The sequence below is a fragment of the Diplotaxodon limnothrissa genome, linkage group LG12, assembly GCF_057381915.1.
Source record: "Diplotaxodon limnothrissa isolate DT_005_m linkage group LG12, D_limnothrissa_male_GT1.1, whole genome shotgun sequence".
Classification (NCBI taxonomy): domain Eukaryota; kingdom Metazoa; phylum Chordata; class Actinopteri; order Cichliformes; family Cichlidae; genus Diplotaxodon; species Diplotaxodon limnothrissa.
The window spans coordinates 8,182,524-8,205,122 of record NC_140607.1 but is presented as its reverse complement, the minus strand read 5'-3'; the positions used below and the strand labels follow the sequence as shown (position 1 = coordinate 8,205,122).

The window sequence follows — 22,599 nt, the reverse complement described above, 5'->3', positions numbered from 1 at the left end:
TTTTTTATTTGTAATTTTTGTAGTGCTCCCTACTATGTGAACCTCTCACCTGAAGTTTTATGTTTATTGGTTTAAGCCAATTAAATTCTAAACTATCAACCCCAACAATCAAATGATCCCCTTTAATAGCAAGCACTGGGCAACTGTGGAAAGGAAAACTCCCTTTTAACAGGAAGAAACATTTGACAGAACCAGGCTAAGAAAGGGGCAGCCATCTGTCATGCCTGGTTGGGGGGTGAGAGGCAAAAGGAAAGAAAAATGAGAGCACACATTAGCTATATGTTGCTCACATTGCCTAAAATGAACAACATATGGTTTTTTTGGACTGTGAAAGAAATGCCTCAAGTCAGTTTTCAGTGAGTTGACTGAAGACTTTTCTGGATGGCCGAGCGGATGCTTGTCAGAAACAGTTCATTTCCTTTCTTGGTGAAATGAACTCCGTCGGGTAAAAAAATTGAGTTGTTGAAAAACCTGATGCGAGGATGCTCAATAATCACTCCATCAAAGCGGTCGACAGCCTTTCTAATGCTGGCATTCACAATCTTCCTGTCCTTATTGATTTTGCCTGGATTTCCATAACTCCACACTTGACGCTCGTTGATGGATGAATATGCAAGTGTCATTGAGGAAAACTCTGTGTACAGTTGCAGCAATTCCTTCTCAATGACAGAAGAAAGTTTATAAGCAGAAAAGAGTCCCAAATCATTGCCCCCAGCATGGATTACCAGTATGTCAGGTGGACTCTGTGTGGATAGGTCCTCATAAAAATGAGGAAGGACTCCCCACCAGCGCATTCCTCCTTTGCCAAACCACTGGACTTTGGCATTAAGTCCAAAATTTTCTCCAAAAGTCTCTTTTTCTTCACCCTCGTCTCATCTGATGTAGCTGGACCCAATGATCCACACTTTTGTTTCTCTCTGGTCTTCTGGCCTCTTGTTGTCTTTCAGTGCATTTTCAGAGGTTTTGGAATCGGGGTCGGGCGGCAAGCCATCCAGGTCCTGAAGGCTAGGGAAGATGAAGCCACTGTCAAAGTGTCTGGCTCCAAAAGTAAGTCAGTCGATGATGTGGTGACCCCTGTCAAATAACTACACTGAACCGGACTTCTTGACTTTTTTTGGCGAGTCAGTGCATTTGAATGAACCACGGATGATAAATATTATGACCTCCTGTGAGGTGCAGCATGTTTAAAAAAACTCTGCTCCAACTTTGGTGCACAAAACTCTAGCATGTTATATGTCTATTAGTTAGGATACTTTATGGATACAGGTTGGCCTCCATTGGACTCCAAAGTTCTAATATGGCAGCCAAAAAGCCAGTTTTGGAGTTCAGACACCTTTAAAATACATCCTGCCCCAACAGGATCTTTGAGCTTAGGTCGATATACCTACATGCAGAGTGGTTTTTTCCCTCTGAGGTCTAATATAAGCTTGGCACTGTCCATTCAGTACCAAAACTAGAGAACAATTTTCAAGTCAAGCATTTGATATTCTGATAGCACAGAGTTAGAGTTTAGGGCTAGGATACTTTTTAAAGAAGACGCCACACATAGAAATCCAAGCACTTACTCGGATTTCTGGCAAGTCATTTATTGTTGCTTTACCCCCTCAATTTTCTGGAAAAAGTTTCAGCAATGTTTTGAGAGAAATGCTGCTGTTGTCAAATAATTCCCTTTGGAGGTCATAAGAGCATTTTATTCTTTATTCTGTTCATATGCAAACAGCCCTGAGAAAAAAAGAATTAAAAAGATCAGTACATAAATTCAGCTTTATTGAAATGAACAGTAGTTTTGATACAAGCAGGAGCTGAGGGAAAGCTCAAAACAGTGCACTGCACAGATACAAAAACTGCCACTGTCAGAGTTGTTGGCCCACTGGATTAGTAGTCTGGATAATCCCTTTAAAGTTGTTCCTTTAAAAGATGGGAGGAATAAAAAGATTAGTTGAAAAACATGGAGTAGATGGACCCCCCTCCCCCTCCCACTGAGAGCCAAAAGCTTGATTAAGAATTCTGCAGGAAACTAAAGTCTTAACTTGTGTAGTAAACGGAAACTCCCTTTATACCTACACTGAAAACTTCCACGCCATTCAAGTCGTTGCGGCATGCGTCGACCTGACGTGTAGTTAGACTTCTCACGAGGTTCCCGTTGGGTTACGTAGAAAGTTACAGCGCATGGTTAAAATGGGATTCTGGTTATTGCACAAGTTATGACGTAGTTGGGATGTAGAAGTATAATTCACGTGTAACACAAACTGAGTTTTTTTGTTGTCTCCCGCGACCCCGCTTTAAACTTACTTTATATACAGTACAAAACATGCATTCCATGTTATTCCACAACTATCAGTCTTACAATGTACACCGACTTCACAAAATTAAATAGAAATCATAATAAAATCAAATAATACACAAACTCTATACATCCGTCACAGACGCTACACGCAAGACATACTTGGCTACTCCTATTTCTCCAACACTTTTAAAACAAACAAACAAAACCAAAAACAAACATTTTTTCAAGGTTTTATAATTTATACACCACACTGTGCTCTGACTACTGGGCTATTTTCAAAATAGCCTGAGGTAAGCTTTAGCACATGAAGACATCCTGTAGTTCATTTTCAAAGGCTATACAAATTAAATTAAATATGATTTAGTGCCACAAATCATTGAAGATCAACGGACACAAACAAAAGAAATGTAAAAAAGGTTCCTGTTGCATGTTGTTCTCTCACATGTTGTTGTAAACAAATTCACCCACAAAGTGTCAAAGTACATTTAGTCACTTTAACTGACCAAATTTCGTTTGATCAAGTTACAGAAAGTTTCAGTTATCAAGTAGTGCAACACAATTCCAACAAACAAAATTACTCTACAGTGACAGAAAAAAAGGCAAAAAAACCTCCCAAAAGGCATGACAGGTCAAAATAATAATGATAATTAAAAAATAAAAAAGACCATTCAGTGTTCCCTTTTATGCTTGCGGCCAACGTCTACTTCATCCAGGCCAGTGGCAGATCTGGACTGCTGCAGTTTTTGGAGCTGAGAGTGTGTACGAAGCGGCTGCTTCTTGAGCTTCTCCAGGTGAATATCAATGGGGTCACGTTCAGGCTCTACGACTGGGACGGGCAGGTAGCCACCGTCCCTGGGCAGGCACATGCACCATCCGGCACCAGCCAGGTCCAACTCGCTGTAATTAAACTTCTTCAGTTTGAAGTCCACCATGTCAGCTGACTCGCTCATCTCCACCAGAAGGTTCCAGAAGATGCAGCTCAGGACGATACCCAGCAGCTGCAGGAAGATGATCAAGACACAGTCATCTTGTCAGTACTCATCTGAGTTGCTAATCATGAAAAATTTATCAAATATTTGTTATGATAATTTTTTCAAGGGGGATCTAGTGTTTTCCCTTGTTTTCCAGAGGACAACCTGAGGGCCTAAAATAAGATCAAGATTATTTTGCACTGTGAATCATCCAAAGCTACTCTAGTGGAGTCCAAGATAAAAAACAACCCCCCCCCCCCCCCCCCCCCCCCCCCCCCCCCCCCAACAACAACAACAAAAACCCCAAACTGATGTATCATCAAAAATCGATTTTCTGTGTGCAATGCATTTATCAACAAGGCTGATCAATCATGCAAAAAGCATTTGAGAACTACTAACAACTCCCATGTGCTTCTTACGCGCAGGTATCTTAAATCATGCCAAGCTAAGGTTCGATATATTGAGGATTCATGCTTCTCTGCCCAACGACTCTAATTTGCTGCATAGACCCAGACTTCAACTAAAACAAAAAACGTGTTTTGAAGACAAGTCGTTCTGTCTCACCCCATCTCATCCTCCACAATAAGCAAGATGTTAAGGCAATACTCTGCTCTAAGCATCTTTTTCATCTTTGTCATTTATTTGGCACCAAGTCAACAAACAGTGCTGTCGAATAGTATTTGCCCCTTTCCCGATTTCTTAATTTTGTCCAAAAGTCAGTTTTTAAATTACAATTTAATTTATTGAGGGTAAAACACACTTTCCAACTCTACCTGGCATAAAAGTAACACAGCATTTGATAAAAAGATAAAAAGAACATCACACTAACATTCAAACAATCATAAATTCTGGTCTCAACCAGAAAATCCTGAAAGTTCATACTCTGAAGCTCAAGGACACTCATGTTATGCAGCAGGACACTGATCCAAAATACCAACAAGTCCACCTTTGGATGTTTCACTTCCCTAATCAAAGTCCAGACTTCAATGAGAATGAGATGCTTTGGCATGACCTTAAGCAGGCTCTTCATGCTGAAAAAACCTACAATGCAGCTGAATTTTTTTTTAAAGTACAAAGACAAGTGGGGCAGAATTTCTCCTCAGTGATGTGAAATATCTGATAGCAGTTATTGGTGCTAACGGGGGCACAACCATTTATTAGGTTTAAGGTCACTTTTTTTTCACACAGGGTGTGACAAATATGCAAAAAGAAAAACCTCTAAAAAAATCAGGAATGGGACCTATACTTTTTCCACAGTACTCTATTATTGAAACAGATTTTCAGTTTAGGTTTGAGGTTGGATTCAGTAAGGAAGTTCAACCATCCATTCTCTTCTGCTTTTCCTTATCAGGGTCACAGGGGGGGTGGAGGCTATCACAGCTGTCATAGGGCAGCACGGTGGTTAGCACTGTTGCTAATGTCCGACTCCACCATCAGGCCAGGGCCTTTCTGTGTGGAGTTTGCATGTTCTCTCTCCGTCTACCTGCCACAGTCCAAAGACATGCGGCTATTGGGGCTGGGTATGGAAGTTAGAAGAAGAAAATGCTACTCATCCATGCAAGTTCTTTGCTGTCACTTATTTTACCTTTTCTTTAAGAAGCTGGTGGACAGACTTGTACTATAGCGCTTTTCTATTCAGTAAAAAGCACTGAGCACATTCACCCACACTCTCCCTCGCTCTCTCTCTCTCTCACACACACAGTGCTTTTTCCTACATATTTAAATGCTCAGTAATCATTTGAAACAGATTATTTCAGTTGCCTAAGGGCAGTTGACATGCTGACTGGAGGAGGTGGATCAAAACAGCCATCTTCCAATTAGTGGATTAGTGGACATAGTTTCGTTCTATACACTGCACACAATGCCAGTGTTGGTATGTGAACTAGTCAGGGTTTTTGCTGATGGCAGTAAAGCAGCAGCAATAATGCAGAAGATTTGTTCTGCACGTTGGTGCCAGAGCTGCTCTTTCATGTGCTGAACTCACAACAGTGGACTCTGTTAATGCGAGCTGCCGGCACAGTTTGGCAGAGAAACACTCACAGTGGTAACAGAAAAATTCCATTCATAATTTCCTTTTGGAGCTTCGGCCACTACTCTGCTGTGAAGAGAGCCATGTGAATGCCGGCCCTGCAATACAATAGCAGGGCAGCAGTAGAGCGCCCTCTAAAATGGATATGTTGGAATGCATTGTATTATAAAAATTATATCCAGCTGTAACAGGATAGAAGTAGCTAATCTTTCCTAAAAATCAAGTCAGATCAGAGATAAATTTAGAATTCAGAATGAAAATCAACAAACAAAACTGGGTGCTTGCTAGATTCCCAACACTTGATCAGCTTCAGCTGCTTCCAAACAGAGAAAGTCCTCCCAGAAGGCCACCTGGCATCGCACATGCAGATTAACCATTAGAGGTTGCAGGAGACCACAAATTAAATAAATGATTCATTAGTATCAGTTTATGCAGAGTTGAATGAAACATCACTTTGAACCCACACAACAAATGAATAAATCAGGCATCAACATATAGTTAGTGTTGCTTGATGTAATGTATGAATGTGTAGGAGAATGTTCATTATAGCACCAGTGTGGGGAAGTCACCTGTGATCTTAAACCTGTGCAATTAATTTGAAAATGTGTATTTTATCCAAAAATGACAACGTTCTATTAAATAAAAATAACGACATCAGAGTGCACTGCAGTTTCAAGGAGACAGACATACAATTATCCACATTTGGCAAAAGGAGACTACTTTGTGAGGGGACACACGGAGGGTTCACCGCAAGATGCAAAAAAGCAAGAAACAGCGAAGCCAGGTTACAATTTGCAAAAAGAAATCGGAAAAGCCAGAGCAATACTGCAGCAGGATTCTTTGGACCAGGGACACTAAGATTAAGCAGTGACACAATGACACACAAAAAATGCCATAGTTTATGATCAGAACCGTGCAGCATAATTATGTCAACTTGTTCAATTATATTTTGGAAGCTGAAAGCAGGGGACTGTGTAGAAAAGCAGCATCTCTATGGTTATTGTCACGGTTTGGTGAAGACCCTCAAATAAAAGCTGAAAGTCTGCGCTGTGTAAGCAAAAGGCCAAGCTATAAAACAAGTGGTCCAGAAATATTGTATTGTGACACAATGTATGATGAGTATTTTACTTTTGTCACAACAAAGAGAAGATATAAATGTGGTAACATAGCTAACAACCACCACTGCAGTGGACACATTTTATTACAATAGAGACTATGAAAACAAAAAAAACAACATCCACACTCACTAAATATCCGTACGTTAATCTGTTTCCTCTAAATATTCATTTTTTCCCCAGTCATCAGTGGGAGCGGCGTCATGAGGTCTCCACAGAAGACACAGCATTAAACTCTGCTGTTAAGAATTTCCTATTATAACCTTATAATGAATCCAAAGAACTACAAATTAAAAATAGCCTGATGTACGCTCTGTGATTAACGATTTAAAACAAGAAATAAATATCCATCCATCCATTCGCTTCCGCTTATCCTTTTCAGGGTCGCGGGGGGCGCTGGAGCCTATCCCAGCTGTCATAGGGCGAAAGGCGGGGTACACCCTGGACAGGTCGCCAGTCTGTCGCAGGGCTAACACATAGGGACAGACAACCATTCACACTCACATTCACTCGCACATTCACACCTAGTGACAATTTAGATTAATCAATTAACCTATCCCCACAAGCTGCATGTCTTTGGACGGTGGGAGGAGCCGGAGTACCCGGAGAGAACCCACGCAACACGGGGAGAACATGCAAACTCCACACAGAAAGACCCTGGCCTGATGGTGGAATTGAACTCAGGACCTTCTTGCTGTGCGGCAACAGTGCTAACCACCGTGCCACCGTGCTGAAATAAATATGCATTAAAAAAAAACTACACTAATGTTTCTGTACAGAAAGTCTCAGTGTGCTGTCACATGTACACAGACTCTTATGTACAACTTCCAGAGTTACTTTCTGTTTCCATGATGCACAATATTCCTCTGTAGAGGTTGTATGAAATCTAAATTCATCCACAGGACAGTTTGTGTCCTGCCGTCTGTCCATAACCTCATATTTATTAAACATTATTAATCAGTGAGACTGTCACAATTGTGCCTACTGAAGGAAGCAGGTGAAGGTTAACTTAGGCTTTACTGAAAAAACAAATCCTATTTTTTTTTCTGGCAGGAGAAAAGGTACTCTTTCCCAGTCAGGAAAATTTAAAAGCAAATGTACCTAACCGTCAGAGTAAGTGATGGCTTACAGTTTTGATAACAGGATTCCGCGGAAGAAGTGCAAATAGTTTAAAAAAGAGTCGCGTTTCAGTGAGTCGGTGCCTCGAGTTTTTAATTACCTGTGGCAGCCCAATGGCACAGCAGAGTCCAACGGTTTTTCCAATGTTGTCACTCATCCAGAGGTTGACTGCGTGGATGCAGCCTCGCACATGGATCAGCTCATGCAGGGTTTCACGCTGATACACAGACCAGACGAAGACAACAACAAGACAGTTTCATTTTCAAAGTCAAACTGAGCTGCCGCTAAAAATAAACAGAAGTAGAGAATTTCGACAAAGTACAAAACTGTAACACTAATTAGCCGCAACATTAAAACCACAGACAGGTTAAGAGTTTAACATTGATCTCTTTACAATGCAGTGACCAGCTGGGGTCACTTGTGTGAATGTATGTTTTACATGAACACCAACAAAAACACTGGTACAAGCCAAACACACTCCATACAAACGGTGCTCCCTGATAGCAGTGGCTTGTGGAAGGAAGAGTTCAAGGAACCCAATAGAGAGTTCAAGGCATTGACCCGACCAATAGAAATCATCAGATCCTGATCTAGTCAAGCCTCCGTGGAATGTGCTGGAACAAGCCTGATGCCCCACCCTAAAACCCACAAGAATTCTGTTGCCATTGCTCCAGTGCCAAACACAACAGACAGTCAGAGGATCATTGGCAGAGGTGTTGCCCATGCAACATCATGCAGGTGGTTTTAATGCTGTGGCTGACTAGTGTGAGGTAGAAGTCACTTTCTGCAGTCACAATTAAAAAGTAGATATTATAAAAGTAGATATAAAGTAATACAAATGAAAAGTCAACTGAATACAAGATGGTTGACAGCCATTAAAATAAATGCATTCTTACAGTATTAGCATTTCCACAATACTACATCATACTAATGTCAGGTAAAGAAAAAAAAGGGGGTTACTCAAGTAATATATGAGGAACACATTAAAGTTGAATTCCTCACGTATCTTTCAGTGTGTGTGTGTGTGTGTGTGTGTGTGTGTTCAGACAGATTTGTTTGTATGTAGATCTCCACATTAAAGGAAAGACAGATTTGGACAGCGGTGTTGAGAGGAGATCAAATTACATTTAGTCACCTACAGAAGTCAAACATTGACAGGATTGGACAGAGTAAGGCTGTCAAAAAAAGCAGCTGCAGGACTGCAAGATTCACTGTAGATGTCATATTACTTGACAGAAGATCAAGATGTCGGTATTACGAAACAGCGTTTGAACAGAAAAACAACAACATCTACTTCAATATACGTTTGTGCATCAGAAGGTGAGGCTTGCCCTCAGTTACATGGTGGTTGTGTTGACCCGTATATATGAGATCTCCAAAAATGTTGATGTTATGATCCACAGATAGAAAAACCATGTGATAAAAGTTATTATGTTGTTCCTACCTGTTTATCCAGAGTCTGGTAACCACACAGGGTGTTGATGACGTCTTCCGTCTGTGCAAAGAGCAAAGATGTCTAGAGTCAGAAACAAGATTTAAGCTGAGCCACGGTGACCAGAGACACCACCATGTAGACTGAAGCTCCTCACAGGGGGGTTGCTCCTGTCCCCTGCCAACTAGAGCGTAAACTCAGGCCTTGGCAAAAAGGCTGCAGCCATGACAGATAGGAACTGATAATGGCACAAACATAGCCAACGTTCAGCCTTCATAAGCAACTCTTCTATCTCTGCTCTGTGTGTGTGTGTGTGTGTGTGTGTGTGTGTGTGTGTGTGTGTGTGAGAAGAGAGAGAGAGAGCTGGATAACTGTCATTAATTTCTTCAGCACACTCCGCTGCTTCCAGAGACGCTATCAGTGCTTTGAGCACAAGAGCAAGAATGATACTCGGCATATGGGAGATGGAAGGTGGCCGCAAGTGACCAACATTTCCTTTAGAGAAAGAAATCATCCAAAGGCTCATACCTTTGATTCACACCCTATTTCCTGTTAGCTGGATGATGTTTTTCTCTCACAAAATCAATTACGAATGGGTTGTGGAGATAAAATCCCCCCTTCTTTCTTTGATAAAGCACAGGCCATCGCTACCCTGATGAGAATTTGTGGACATGTATGAGCAGGACAGAGATAATCAGACAGAGCAGCAGGTCAAGGTAATATCACTGATGACATCACTCTTTCCTGGCCACAAGATATCAGTATTTGCCAATTAGAGGGCTGAAGTGGCTCTAAAATGTGTTCCCACCATAGACAGAATGTCTGCGAGGCTGGTTTAACCTCCTAGGACCTGGCGTCCACATATGTGGACATCACATTTTGGGTTATTTAGACAAAATACTCAATTTAACTCTACAAGGGCCTGATATCCACTTACGAGAACATTATACTGCTACTGTTCTATCGAAATTTTAAACGAACATCGTCATATGTGGCTCTCATTTTTCTTAGAAACAAAAATTAGGTAAAAAAAAAAAATCTGGTAATTCTTTGTTTTTACATTCATCGGGTCCCAATCAGCCCAAATATCAAAGAGAAATTAAAAATGCATGCCGTGGAAGAGTTCGGGTCTTAGGAGGTTAAAGAGCCATTTGAGGCCTTTGAAATAACCAAACATACACAAACTTTGTGTTGTTCATATGCCCATATAGCCATACATCTGTCTGAAAAACAAGTAGTTCAAACCTAAGTTTCTGCTTTAGCTGCAAGCTAAGCTCTCTAACTTCCGGAGGACTTCAAATGCCTGTAGCTGCAAGCAAAGGAGTAAGCAGCAAATCACTTTTCACTGACGGTGAGTTAGCATCAAAAGTCATAGCCTCACACATACAATTATCTGGTAAGCATGGGAACATAAATGCACAGCATTAAAGCATTAAACTATTTCCATATCTCCAGTAAAGAGGGCAGATGTTCAATCAAACGCCGATTATTCTAACTTGGTTAGTCTCAGTGTAAAGAAAGAGTCATCTGATCATGATCCATAATTAACATCAACAGCAGCTGAAGTAAACATTTAGATATTTAAGTACAAATTTTCCTGCGTCTTCTTTCCTCTTTTATGGTGTCTGGGAACTGTAAACTCACTAACAGCAGAGGAAAACTAATAACATATGTCTGCTAATGTAATCCCGATGTCCCCGGTTATATTTTATACAGTGTCTAGCTATAGTGTTAAGCTATAAATTAGACTCTTTGATTAAAAAAAAAGAAGAAGCTTAAAGACATTTCTAAATTTGACTCCCTTACATGGGCTCATGTCGAGCTAATGGTTCAGATGTTCAAATGATTGAGTTTTCTGTGAGCTGACTTATCTTACCTGCTCTTCTTCCTTTTTAAAAAAAATTGTTTTGTTTGACCAGCATTGAAACTGAAAGGTAACAACGGATTTTGCTCTCAATTATCAGAATTACAATGGACTGGACTCTAGGTGTAAATAAATCCCTAACCAGCACCAGAAACATCATGGTTTTAATAACAGCTTCCATACCATGTTTGTATCGTCTGTGTATGTGTGTTGTTTGAACTCACCTTGTGGCGAATACAACATGTGTATGGAACCCCACATGCTAGTGGACCAGTACCATTGCAGAAATGGTACTGGTTGACTTTCCAGTCTTTATACTCATCTCCTCCACAACATGAAAACTGGGAAATAAATGAGGGTAAAGGAAAAAGGCTGTTAGGAGCCAAGCATGAAGCAATAGCAAAACAAAAGAGTGCCTAATTCAAAGCGGTGCCTGTATATCCACCTCCTACAGAAATGTCACTGTGGCAATGCAGTAGAAATGAAGTGGTCATGTAAAGACAGGAGAGTTTCTGGCAATCAGTTAAAGGCTATCATTTTAAAGCACTTCAAGGAGAAAATTCTCCCCTTGACAAAGGACATCTCCATCTCTGCAATCACCTGGGCACAGCTGCATGCTGTTACACAAGACAGCACACAGATAAGACAGGAGGACAGGCAAGCAGGAGCAGGATTTACTGTGCTCTCCACTGATGAAAAAGTCCCTCGATAGAAAGCCTTTGAAAACGCTGTGATAGTTAAGAGGCAACATATCATTCCTGAGTAGACACTGAAAGCTTAAATGTCCTTTTCAGCCGATCTTTAAAGTTCAATAAATAAATATCCTGTATCTGAAGAGTGTTAGGTCAGCAGAGCTGACAATAGGTGCAATCTAAGTGCAGTACCTATAAAAAGCAAACAACTGAACTCGTTTAAATTTGGCTGTCATTCCCTATGAAGCAGTCACGCTGTGCAGCAGTACACAGGCCATGATGTTTACTGTGCCACACCACACAGATTCCTAATTCTGCACAGTTATTGTCTGTGTTTGGTTCCTGCCCACAGCCGTACCATACTACATTTGTATGCAGCAGAAACAGTCTCCTAACGTTTTGATCACATCTTGTACTAATATCAGAGCTCACTCCCTGGATATCCCACTTGCACTTGGGAGCACTCAATCTCACTCTATGTGTCAAATTAAGGACTTTCTTTTTCAGAAAGTAGAATGTGGTGAGCAGGACGGGTGGTACATCTCAGCCCTGCTGAAAAAGAATAGTTCATAACCCCTAAAACCTCTAAAAATTCCTGTGAGTGTGAACTACTTCATGTACAAACTGTGTTTGAGCATGCACTTCTGAAGGGTGAACTAGCACGAGACCGTCTCCTATTAAGGTGGAGCTTAATATACTATAATAATGAGACAATTACTCTGGTTATCCACTGGCAGATCACTGAGTGAGACTTTAGACACAGTCTGCAAACACACTCAAGCACATGAAATACTTAAAAAGTTGTCTAGATAACCTCTAGATGGTATAGCCCACATCCTATTATTCCATTGGCTCATCAGTCAGCTACGGCACCTGTATAGAAAAGTATTTCACAAAAAGACGCACTGTCTGTCAACATTTTCTAATGCATCACTACCTTTTGCTGCACGTAGTCCAAGATGTTTTTGAAGTCGAGATCGTCGTAGTAGTGTTTAATTCCTTCTCGTATAGTGCTCTGAAACAAGGCAGACGTCTAGATGACACAGAGGGAGAAACGCAGAGGAGAAGGGGTCATGGTTATAAATAATGGCAATCATAAAGTACACCGAAGAAATAATGGGCTGACCAGAGCTGATTATAGTTCTGACTGGGAGTAATGTTCAGTACACTCAGAAGGTTTTCTGATCCTTCAAAGTTTTCTATATTTTGTTATATTTTAGGCTCATTTTAAAATGGATTCAGTTCATTTTCACACTTGTTCTTCTTCAGAAAAACAGGCTTTACTTACTAAGTACTAAGTGAAGAGTCTGAATACTTATAAAAAATTAAAAGCACCTTATGAAAGCACCTGCAGCTGCATGATATCTACAGGTCTTTTGGGGATTGATTGTATCAGCTGACACACCTGTATTTTACCTGTCCTCCTCCTTCTTCTTTTTAAAAAAAAAATAATATATTTTTGGCCTTTTTCAGCTTAATTTGATAGACACAGTGAAGAGAGGACAGGAAAGCAGGAGCAGAGAGAGCTCTAACCCGGGCCAGCCGCTATCAGCTGTATGGCATGTGGTTGCCCGCTCCAGGCACTGAACTAAACCCGCGCCCTCAGGCATCTTTCTTCTTAAAGGTCGTCTTGTTGGCAGAATTGTTCACACTTACCCAGCTTGGTAGGGGAGTGTCAGTGTACAGCAATTTTCAGGCTTGTCCAGTGATATTCTACTAGGTTCATATCAGGACTGTGCTACTCGAGAGCATTAAACCAGCGGTCCCCAACCTTTTTGGTGCCACGGACCGGTTTATGCCCGACATTATTTTCACGGACCGGCCTTTAAGGTGTCGCGGATAAATACAACAAAATAAAACTAGTACCGGTACCAAAAAAAGAAGATTTATTCATAACACACGTGAAAAGACCCAGGAAAACAGAGTTAACGATAAAAACGATAACAAAATAACGCTGAAAACCGATAAAAACCCTGATTTAGTCTCTATTATAGTCTCTATTATACTCTTGAATAAAAGAAACATAATCATTTGTAGTTCATTAGACAAAGTGTGCATTACTCTGTATCCTTGATCGGCTGTGAATGTCTGACACTGTTTTCTTGAGATGTTTTATTGCTGAATCATGTGAAGAAGGCTGTAAGAGGGAGACTAGGTGTCTGGGCAGAAGAGATAAAACCACATTCTTCACCCCCCTTCCAATTTCACACAGAAAGACAGGGAGGCAAGGTCAGGAGCCAGGCTCGCGAAGAATTAGAAAAACATGTGAAGATGCAGCTTTTATGACAAAGAGGGGGGCTGTGACTAGCTATAAAAGTCTGTGAAGGTTGCCACCATTTTGAGACATGCTGTCGAACCTCTGCAGGCATCTCTCCCGTCCGGACGTTGTAATGCTCTGACTGTTGAATTGTATGGAAATAAATGATTGTTGATTGAGCATTTATACACCGAGTATTGTCCTTCCTTCAGCCCAAAGATTCAAAGAATTGGGAGAATTCAACAGTACTCCTGAGCAAGGTACCATCCTCACATACTGCTCCCCGGGCGCTGGACTGGTGGCTGGTGGCTGCCCACTGCTTCACTGAGTGAATGGGTTAAATGCAGAGGAGTAATTTCCTATGGGGATTGTTAAATATCAACAAAATCCCAACAGGATTAACAAAGTATATATTATTTATTTAATTAAATTTTATTATTATCTCTTCCTGCATTCATCTTTTACTTTATTCTGACAATTTTGAACCTGTTGCAGAAGAATATGGCCAGAGCATGATGCTGCCACCGCCATGTAGTGCCTGTGGTTCCAGGCACTATGAACCGAAACACTTCAAATCACTGTATTTTACAACTTGCAATGGCCCAGAAACCTTCATGCATCCTTTCCCAGATCTGTGGATTGTAGGAGATTCATCAACTAGGTCAACAGACAGTTCTCTCAACTTCGTAATTTGGTTTTCCATCTGAAATTCCATCAACTGTCTGACCATCTGTAGGCAGGAGTGTGCTTCTGGTAATCACGTCCAGTGAATTCAATTAGGCATATTGCTTTGAGCTTTAGCATCTTAAGGACCTTTACCAGAAGCAGGATGCAGTATAGCATGCACAACCATGAGTATCATAACAAAGGGCCTGAATACAAATATAAATGAGGTAATTCCAGCCTTCCATTTCTAAGAAATAAGCAATTCCAAACTCTCCATTTTGGCTCATCAGTTTTGAGTTTTGTATTCAGACTGATGAGGAAACAAAATATTGAAGGGACTGAAAACCATGCAAAAAACACTGCACCGTGGACTGAGTAGACTGCAATAGATGCACAGAGGACATGAGATGTTTACCTTTTTTTCAAAGATCAGAGCTGTGGCGAGAGCAATTGCCTGGAGAAGCAGCAAGACACAGAGAACACAAAGGAACTGTGGAAGAAGAAGAAAAAAAGAGTTACACAGCATAAAAGTATATAATGGGTAATGGTGTGCTGACAAACTAAGAAAACAAACTAGATCTATTATTTTTTAAAACCAAGAATAAATTTAATTCTGTAATCGAGCAAAATGTGCTCAGTTCAGTTGCTCAACACAAAGATGCACAGCATAATGGACCCGTTTCAGATTTCAGGCTAAAAACCCACCAACACTGAACAGCCAAGACCTGCTGTCATACAGAAACTGAAAAAAGTTCAAAGCTAATTGGAATTATTTGTTAATTTAATTTTGTTATAAGTATATAACAAGTATAAGTATATACACCCCCGGCTTTTCCGTGGCATGCTTCCAGAACTGTCTCGTCACAAACAGGGCCAGCTAACTCATTTTACTTCTTTAACTTGATGATTGACAAAAATGAACTGGGCTGTTGAGTTGTTTGTGCATTATCTGAAAGCTGTGATAAACACTTGTTCAAAGATCATTTATAAGTGAGGAATGGCCTCTCTGTAATTCTGTTGTAAATTATTAATAGATTGTAAGAGTTCAGACTTTCAGTTTATTAGGTCACTGACATTATTACTATTAAGCTTAATGATATTGTTGATTTGAACCCGGTCCTCCAGTATTTAAAGTATTTTTGGTTATTTATTTGAACAATACACAAATCTGCAGATGTTCTGCTACTATACAATTTGGCTTAAGCATGTACTGATTGGCTCAAATGTAAGCTTTAGATTAGTGTCTGTTTTAACAGAAAACACTTAAGAACAGGCACACTGCTTTAGTAAAACTGTCATTAAATCTTCAATTAATTCTTCAGTTTTTTGGAAACAGAGTTAAACAAAAAACAAAAGAACTTGGTAAAATTGGGTTGCTATAAAGAGAAGCAAATACCAGTTGAGGGGAACATAATTTATATTTCCCCATTAACTTCATGTCTTTCACGATATAAAATTAGTTCTTTTCATCACAGTATAAACAGAGGCATTACATTTTTTTTATTGCCAACTTTTAATCCCCCTTTTAATTTAAGTTATTTAGCTATAGCTAATTAGATTGTTACACAGCAAACACAAAAAACATTTCCCTGCTCCCTTTGAGTTTTTTTCTTCCTACTACTGTCAAACCACGAGCTGTGCTGAATTTAAGGAGTAAAGAGTGATCAGTGGTTTAAATGGCTGTGAACTCATTTTTATGCGGTTTGATGAATGTGGCAATTTGTGCATGAATATATCCAGAAACATGTTTAAATAAATGTTTTACTTTGCATTACCCGTTTCATTCTGAAACCAAATGTCAAGTTTACAAAATTATCAACACAAACATAAACATGAATACATTATTCTGTATCAAAAAGAATAGCATCAACACAGATATGGTAAATATAAAATACAGTCATGGTCAGATGTTTGTATACACTCATCACGGTCATGATCGTCTGAATTTTTAATGAATTCTTTGAACTGTTCTTTTTCCAGGGTGGAATGATTGTACAGCATACATTTTTTCTGGCTTTGAAAAACAAGAAGTGTGTGCACACATTTGAATTTGTTTTTGATTTCCACTCAAGGCTCAAATATATACACGCTCACTAATATTTTTAGTGAAATGTCCATTAGCAAGTTGCACCTTGACCAGATGCTTTTACATCAACAAGCTTCTGGCATAATTCTGACTGGATATTTGACCATTCTTCTTGGTAGAATTCATTCAAACTGGCTGGTTTCCTGATAAGGAGCTGGCTTAGTCCACAAACTGTCGATATGGTTTGTCATTTCTCAAAAAGAACAGTTAAAAAAATAATAATTAAAAACCATAAATTACCATGACATTCATGCCCATGATGAGTGCATATAAACTTCTGACAACAACTGTTTATCATTACAATTAACCTCATCCATTCATGCTTCTTCTTATTTTCTGTCATATACAGGATGGTAGGCGCTCATATTAAACACCTCCAAATCTGAGAATGAATGGATGCAGAGCACCAAGGCCCAGTATAAGATAAACCAGGATTATTTTGAACTGGGAGCCCGCAAAGTGAAACTTTATTAGATTCCAGGAAATATGAAGCAAGAAAATGAGCAGTACCTGCAAGACACATCCCCCACCTGTCCGCCTCCATCTCCCTTACCATGTGTAGCAGGGTCTTATTGTCCCGGAGGGATCCAACCATGCCCACCACTGACACAGTGAACATGACCAAGCCCAGCAGGATGAGCACCACGGCAGGAGCCAGGAAAAGACCCTCCAGGGTTCGATTCTTCTGCCTTTCCACTTCAGCATACACTCCCACGCACAGTACACAAAGACCCATCAGCTGGACAGACAGAGAAACAGAATCGGAGGGAGGTCATGCGATGAATACGTCAGAAAATCTTACATCTTACATCAAAAAACTTTATATTTACTGTGATACTGCTTGGTGAGTAGTACAGACTGACAACTTTAAAGGACTTAAAAGTCTAAATTTCCTGCTTCAACACTTGCTTTAATATTTTTCAGAATTAAGATGCCCTTTTAGTCAAAACTGTCTAAGAAGAAATGCCAAAGCCAACAGACAAGGCTGAGCTACTAAATGGAAACTAAAAGCAGTTTGTTGAAAATGAAAAGGAACAAACAAAAACTTGATATGAATTTGACTGGTATGCTTCTCTTATGTGGGTAAAAAAGCTTTAGCATGCAAACAATTTACCCTGCCTGCTTAAAGGCTGACTCAGACATTTAATTGAGAGGTGATACAAATCCCTCTTTAAAAAAGTATCTTTAATAGTTCAGCAAAGGTCACTTCCACATAATTTCTACTGTCACAGTTTACTTGAGGCCAGACTAACAAATTATTGTTAGGTGAATGTGTTACTTCTCAGCCAGGATGAGGCTCCAGACCACTCAAAATTCATATATCTGTCCATCCAACTTAGGTCATAGTGGGGGCTCGAGCCTGTCACAGCTGTCATTGGGCGAGCAGCTGGGTACACTCTGGACAGGCCGCCAGACCATGACAGTGTTAACACAGAGGACACGCAATCGTACACTATCAGCCCACGCCTCCTTCTGTGGGAGGAAGCTGGAGAGAACCCATACAGGCACAGAGAGAACATGCAACATGCAAGGCCACAGCCAGCCAACTACTGCACCACTATGTCAACTGCAATATACCCACTCACTGACGTTACACAGAAAATGAAAGAAAGTGAAGTCACAATTGGCAATCTATAAGCCCAAACCATTTTACACTTAAAAGGAGGAAGCAGCGCAATAGCTCAAATTTTAAGTTGCGATCGGAAGCGAGAGGTTTCAGGCTTCACACAGCTGAGCACCGTGCATGTACAAGATTGCACTGGTCTTTAATGAGTTTAATCAAGATCACACAAAGAAACTTTGAGTTATGAGTAATGACCTGCTGAACCTCAATCTATGCTAGGTTTCTTGCCAGTCTTTATCACTTAGAGCAAAGTTGTATCACTCAGTCGGACAATGCTGTATACCTAATATGGTGCTGACGCAGTCAAAATCAAAGAAGTGACTGCAATACATACATAATTAATGTTAATTAATTATTTAATTACATGATTAATGTTATGTGTCTGGTGTTTAAGAGGCGGATGTCCACAATAAGGACAATGCTGGACAATACTTCCCACCCACTCCATGACGTGCTGGCTGGTCACTGGAGCACATTCAGTGAGAGACTGAGATGCACCACTGAACTACACAGGAAATCATTCCTGCCTGTGGCTCCCTGCACAACTCCTCCATCTAATGCACAGTACACAGTGCAACAGTTAAACCCTTCTGAACATGCTCTACAGTAAAATAACAAAGTTTTACAGGTAGAGTAAAATGTCAGTCTGTATATTTCACCTCTGCAATATTATGGATATTTGTAATTGAGCTTTTTGAAAATATTAGAGCTATTTCTTATATTTTGTAAACTTTGTAATATATTATATTATTTAATTTAGTTCAGTTTGTTACTGTTATTGTCTTGGAGCAACTGTAACCAAACAATTTCCTTAGGGATTAATAAAGTATTCTAATTCTAATTAAAACCAAGAAAGAGTGCAAGAGAAAGTTTTGGGTTTTTTTGTCAAGCATGTTGAATAAAACTTCTGGGTGAAATTTTAAGGTAATTTAAAATGTCCTTTGCATTACTTTTGATTGTTGAATTTTTAGGCCTCAATTACAGCACCGTGTGCCTATTTAGGCTCGCTTTTCATCAATTCATCCATCCATTCTCTTCTGCTTATCCTTAACAGGGGGCTGGAGCCTATCTCAGCTATCATAGGGTGAAAAGCTTCATAGATCTTGCTATTCTGTCACAGGACAAACACAGAAAGACAGAGAACCGTTCACATTTAAGCGGGATTTACAGTCCCGCAAATGTGTCCGTCTGCATACGGACAAAGAGGGGGGGACGCATGGGGAGATCCGAGATGTGCTCCTGTGCAGTCCTCCAAGATCCTGAGTGTGGGTTGCTGAAGTAGATGACGTAATTGATTGCTAAATGTTGAGTGGCTGACAAGTGGGCCGAAACAGAGAAGGTAGCTATAGCGGGGTTCACTGGGAAAAGTTGACCTGGTCGACGATCTTACTGTGAGGTAACAGTTCTAACCCACCGTGCCATCGTGTTTCATTTCTTCTATACCATCCCAGCTCACAGCAAATACTAACAAATACCAGCCCTTCAGACTTCGAACCCTAATTAAAAGCAGAGATTAGCCAGTGTATTTTAAGTTTGGATAAACAACACCACCAATCCTACAGGGACAGCAAAAACACTGGAGCATCTTTTAGCCTGCGTTCAGTTTGTTTTGTCCCTCTGTGCAATCAAATCAAATCAAATGAGAGCAGAATTACATTGTTGCTGCAGTAACACAAAGCTGGAAATGCTCCCTTCAGACATTTTCAATCTGCATTACGCAATATCAGTGATGATGGCCTCATTTTACTGCTTAAATTCTCTTGTATGGCTGATTTAGGAATCGTTCCTAAGAGATATGACCTTTATAGATAAAATCTAAAGTAAATAATCTCCCAGTTTATTAAATGTACAGATTCAGAAGCTTTGGTTTCTTGTAAACAAACCCCTAAATGGGCTGGAGCTGCCCTCGTTGCTCACATAATGTTGGATAAAAGCAAGAAAATGTGAAAGGATTGTAAGGGGCACAGAAAAAGGGGCAAAAATGTATGCTGGTGAAACATAATGATCATCATTACATAATAACAAACAACCCCAGGTCCATAGTCACACCCTTGCTTTACACTTTGGTGTCCAGACAGTTTCATTAGTTACTTGTTACTTTCTGCTGACATATGAGAAAAATAGAGGGTTGCTTAACTAATGGAAGTGGTAGAAAAAGGGAAGGACCAACCCGTAGTTGCTTCCCTGTTATTGATTTTCATTTGGAAACAGAGGCAATCTGCTTTAAGAGTAGGGTCCATCTACTTCAGCTCCAATTACAATTCACAACCATCTATAAAGCACTGGCAGATCCTGTACATCTGGCTTATTTCCAATATCAGTGCTAACCTTTCTCTTTTTTTTTTTTTTTTTTTTTAAATGACATCAGAAACACAAATGGGTCACAAACCCCCAAAACCACATTGGGTTGTGAGGGGGCCAAAAACAGTGACACATTCACACAATTCTGTGCGTGTTTGACTGTAATAATTAATAATTAAGCATTAAGAGAGAGACATAGGTGAAGGCTGACTAGATGAACGTCAGTTTGCAGTGCTAATGGAAACAAGTTAAGCTTATAGCTTATATATAGCTGGCTGTGGTGCAAACTGAACATTACTCTAACATTCGTTCTGGAATTCAAAATGATATTGAGGAGGGGTTATGGATGCCAGGAGGCAGGGGAAAAAAAACACATGCTAAGAATGACTCATCTTTACTTCTTAATGCCCTTGCAAGACATTCATGGACTCTTCCAGCATTTTAAGTGGTTGCCAGATCCTTAATTATCACCAGCCACTTTATGAAGGAATAACACGAGAAAATTCAAGCAGATTGTTCATTAAGCTGCCAAAATTCCTGCAGGGATAGAGAACTTCTGCAGCTAAAACTAAAGTTAAATGGTTAAGTGCAACTTACTAAAACAGAGCTGGACATGCAATAATGAAATGTCAGATTTTGATGTCACCTTTGCATAAGTGTGACCATCCTAATGAAACTTTATGTCAGTGTTTACATTGATAAAATTTAAATTAGTCAATTTATCTACTGGGCTAGTTAGGAGTCAAAGAAATCTGTTTCTGTTTGCTCACCTTCCTTCACCTTAAAGTAATAAACTGAATAATCTGTGTGTAATAATGTTATTATGTACATTAAACTATTTGTACAACCGCGATGATTAAATAAAGATAATCGAATGAACATGAATAAAACACAATTTCTGGATTTAACCTGCATTACAAAAATGATACGATGTATTATTAGGAATTATAATAAGTAAAAGAATTAGCATCTATCAGCGGCGCCGGATTTTCTGTCGGCGTATTGTTTACTCACGTCATCGTACCTTTAACTGGATCCAACGCCCTGCACCACGATGCTGTTTGTTAGTCCGAGCCCCCGGTGTATTGTTTTAATGCCAAATTGAGGAATGAATGTCTTATTTAAAAGGCAGGTGTTATAACAGGTTATGCTTTGGGACGATACATGGGGCCTTATGGGAAAATGTCTTTCCGCAGACGTAACCAGCTAGCTAGTATCCAGACAATTCCAAACCGAAAGCCATTGGAAAAACACACCCAATTTAATTCTACATTTCCCAACACAAAGTAGTGATTAGAAACTCTTAAATTCCTAATAATTATAATATTTTAGTAAATGTGGAAAGTGTGCTATCGAACTCAATACGGTTTCTTTCAGTTTGATCACACATATATCCAATCTGAAGCTGTGCCCCATATGTAGGTGGAATTTAGCTAGTGTACAAGGAAAATCAGTGATTTCCATTCAAATTACAGTTCAAAGACCATTTATCTTTGTTCAGTGATATATGCCGAATTCCATAGTAGATTGTGTATTTTTGCAATATGGCTTAAGTTATATGCTACAAAATACACATGACCCTACAGCAGGTGGTATATATTGAAACACCAGTGTTTTCAATGATCTTTGGAATGATGTCTTGGCGATGATACTGGATGCTTAGGGTCTTGAGTTAGCAGACAGTGTTGCAGCGCAAATGAACTTACTACCAAGGCTGACATTAATTTTTGGACCAGAAACTTACCGAGAAGAGCATTGAGTAGATATTTAAGGTAAATTTGATGAAGTAGTAGAAGTAGTTGGTTTTCCTTAGTTCATTGTAGGAAGGCATGGTTGCTTGCGATAATAAAGCTAGCTTAAAAAAAAGCTAACTAGCTATCTCTCGTTTAGTTCGAGCGATATAAAAAAAATAATGAAAAATAAAATATTCTTGAAGAAATACAAAACAAAAACTTTTAGGAGACCTAGTTGTGTTTTAATAACGTAGCACCTCTCATTTCTCATATATTATTGTGGCTCACCACCGAAACAAAACCACTTCCGTGCGGCCGGCCAGTCCACGCTTTGTTTTGACTACATTCTTAAAGGGGCAGTGCACACAACCTCATTTACTTCAACTCAGCAGCCAGCTACTGTACACCTGTAACAGCATTTGT

General features: G+C 39.8%; 1 protein-coding gene and 1 pseudogene across 2 annotated transcripts; both read right to left on the bottom strand.

The window, feature by feature from the left end:
• Positions 1 to 353: 353 nt before the first annotated feature.
• Positions 354 to 2,084, bottom strand: LOC146620826 (uncharacterized; annotated as a pseudogene).
• Positions 2,085 to 2,955: 871 nt separating this feature from the next.
• On the bottom strand, positions 2,956 to 22,274 carry LOC146620825 (tetraspanin-15). Of its 2 annotated transcripts, none has more exons than XM_085367890.1 (8): positions 22,188 to 22,274; positions 17,072 to 17,257; positions 14,848 to 14,922; positions 12,447 to 12,542; positions 11,038 to 11,158; positions 8,966 to 9,009; positions 7,622 to 7,738; positions 2,956 to 3,285 (listed from the first exon to the last, which is right to left on the bottom strand). In XM_085367890.1, exons 1-8 carry the CDS (start codon positions 22,272 to 22,274, stop codon positions 2,956 to 2,958), a joined length of 1,056 nt encoding a protein of 351 aa, XP_085224016.1. The 2 variants fall into 2 exon arrangements, with proteins under 2 accessions (XP_085224016.1, XP_085224015.1); XM_085367889.1 differs by having other exon boundaries at positions 8,966 to 9,016; positions 11,042 to 11,158.
• Between the last annotated feature and the right edge of the window lie 325 nt (positions 22,275 to 22,599).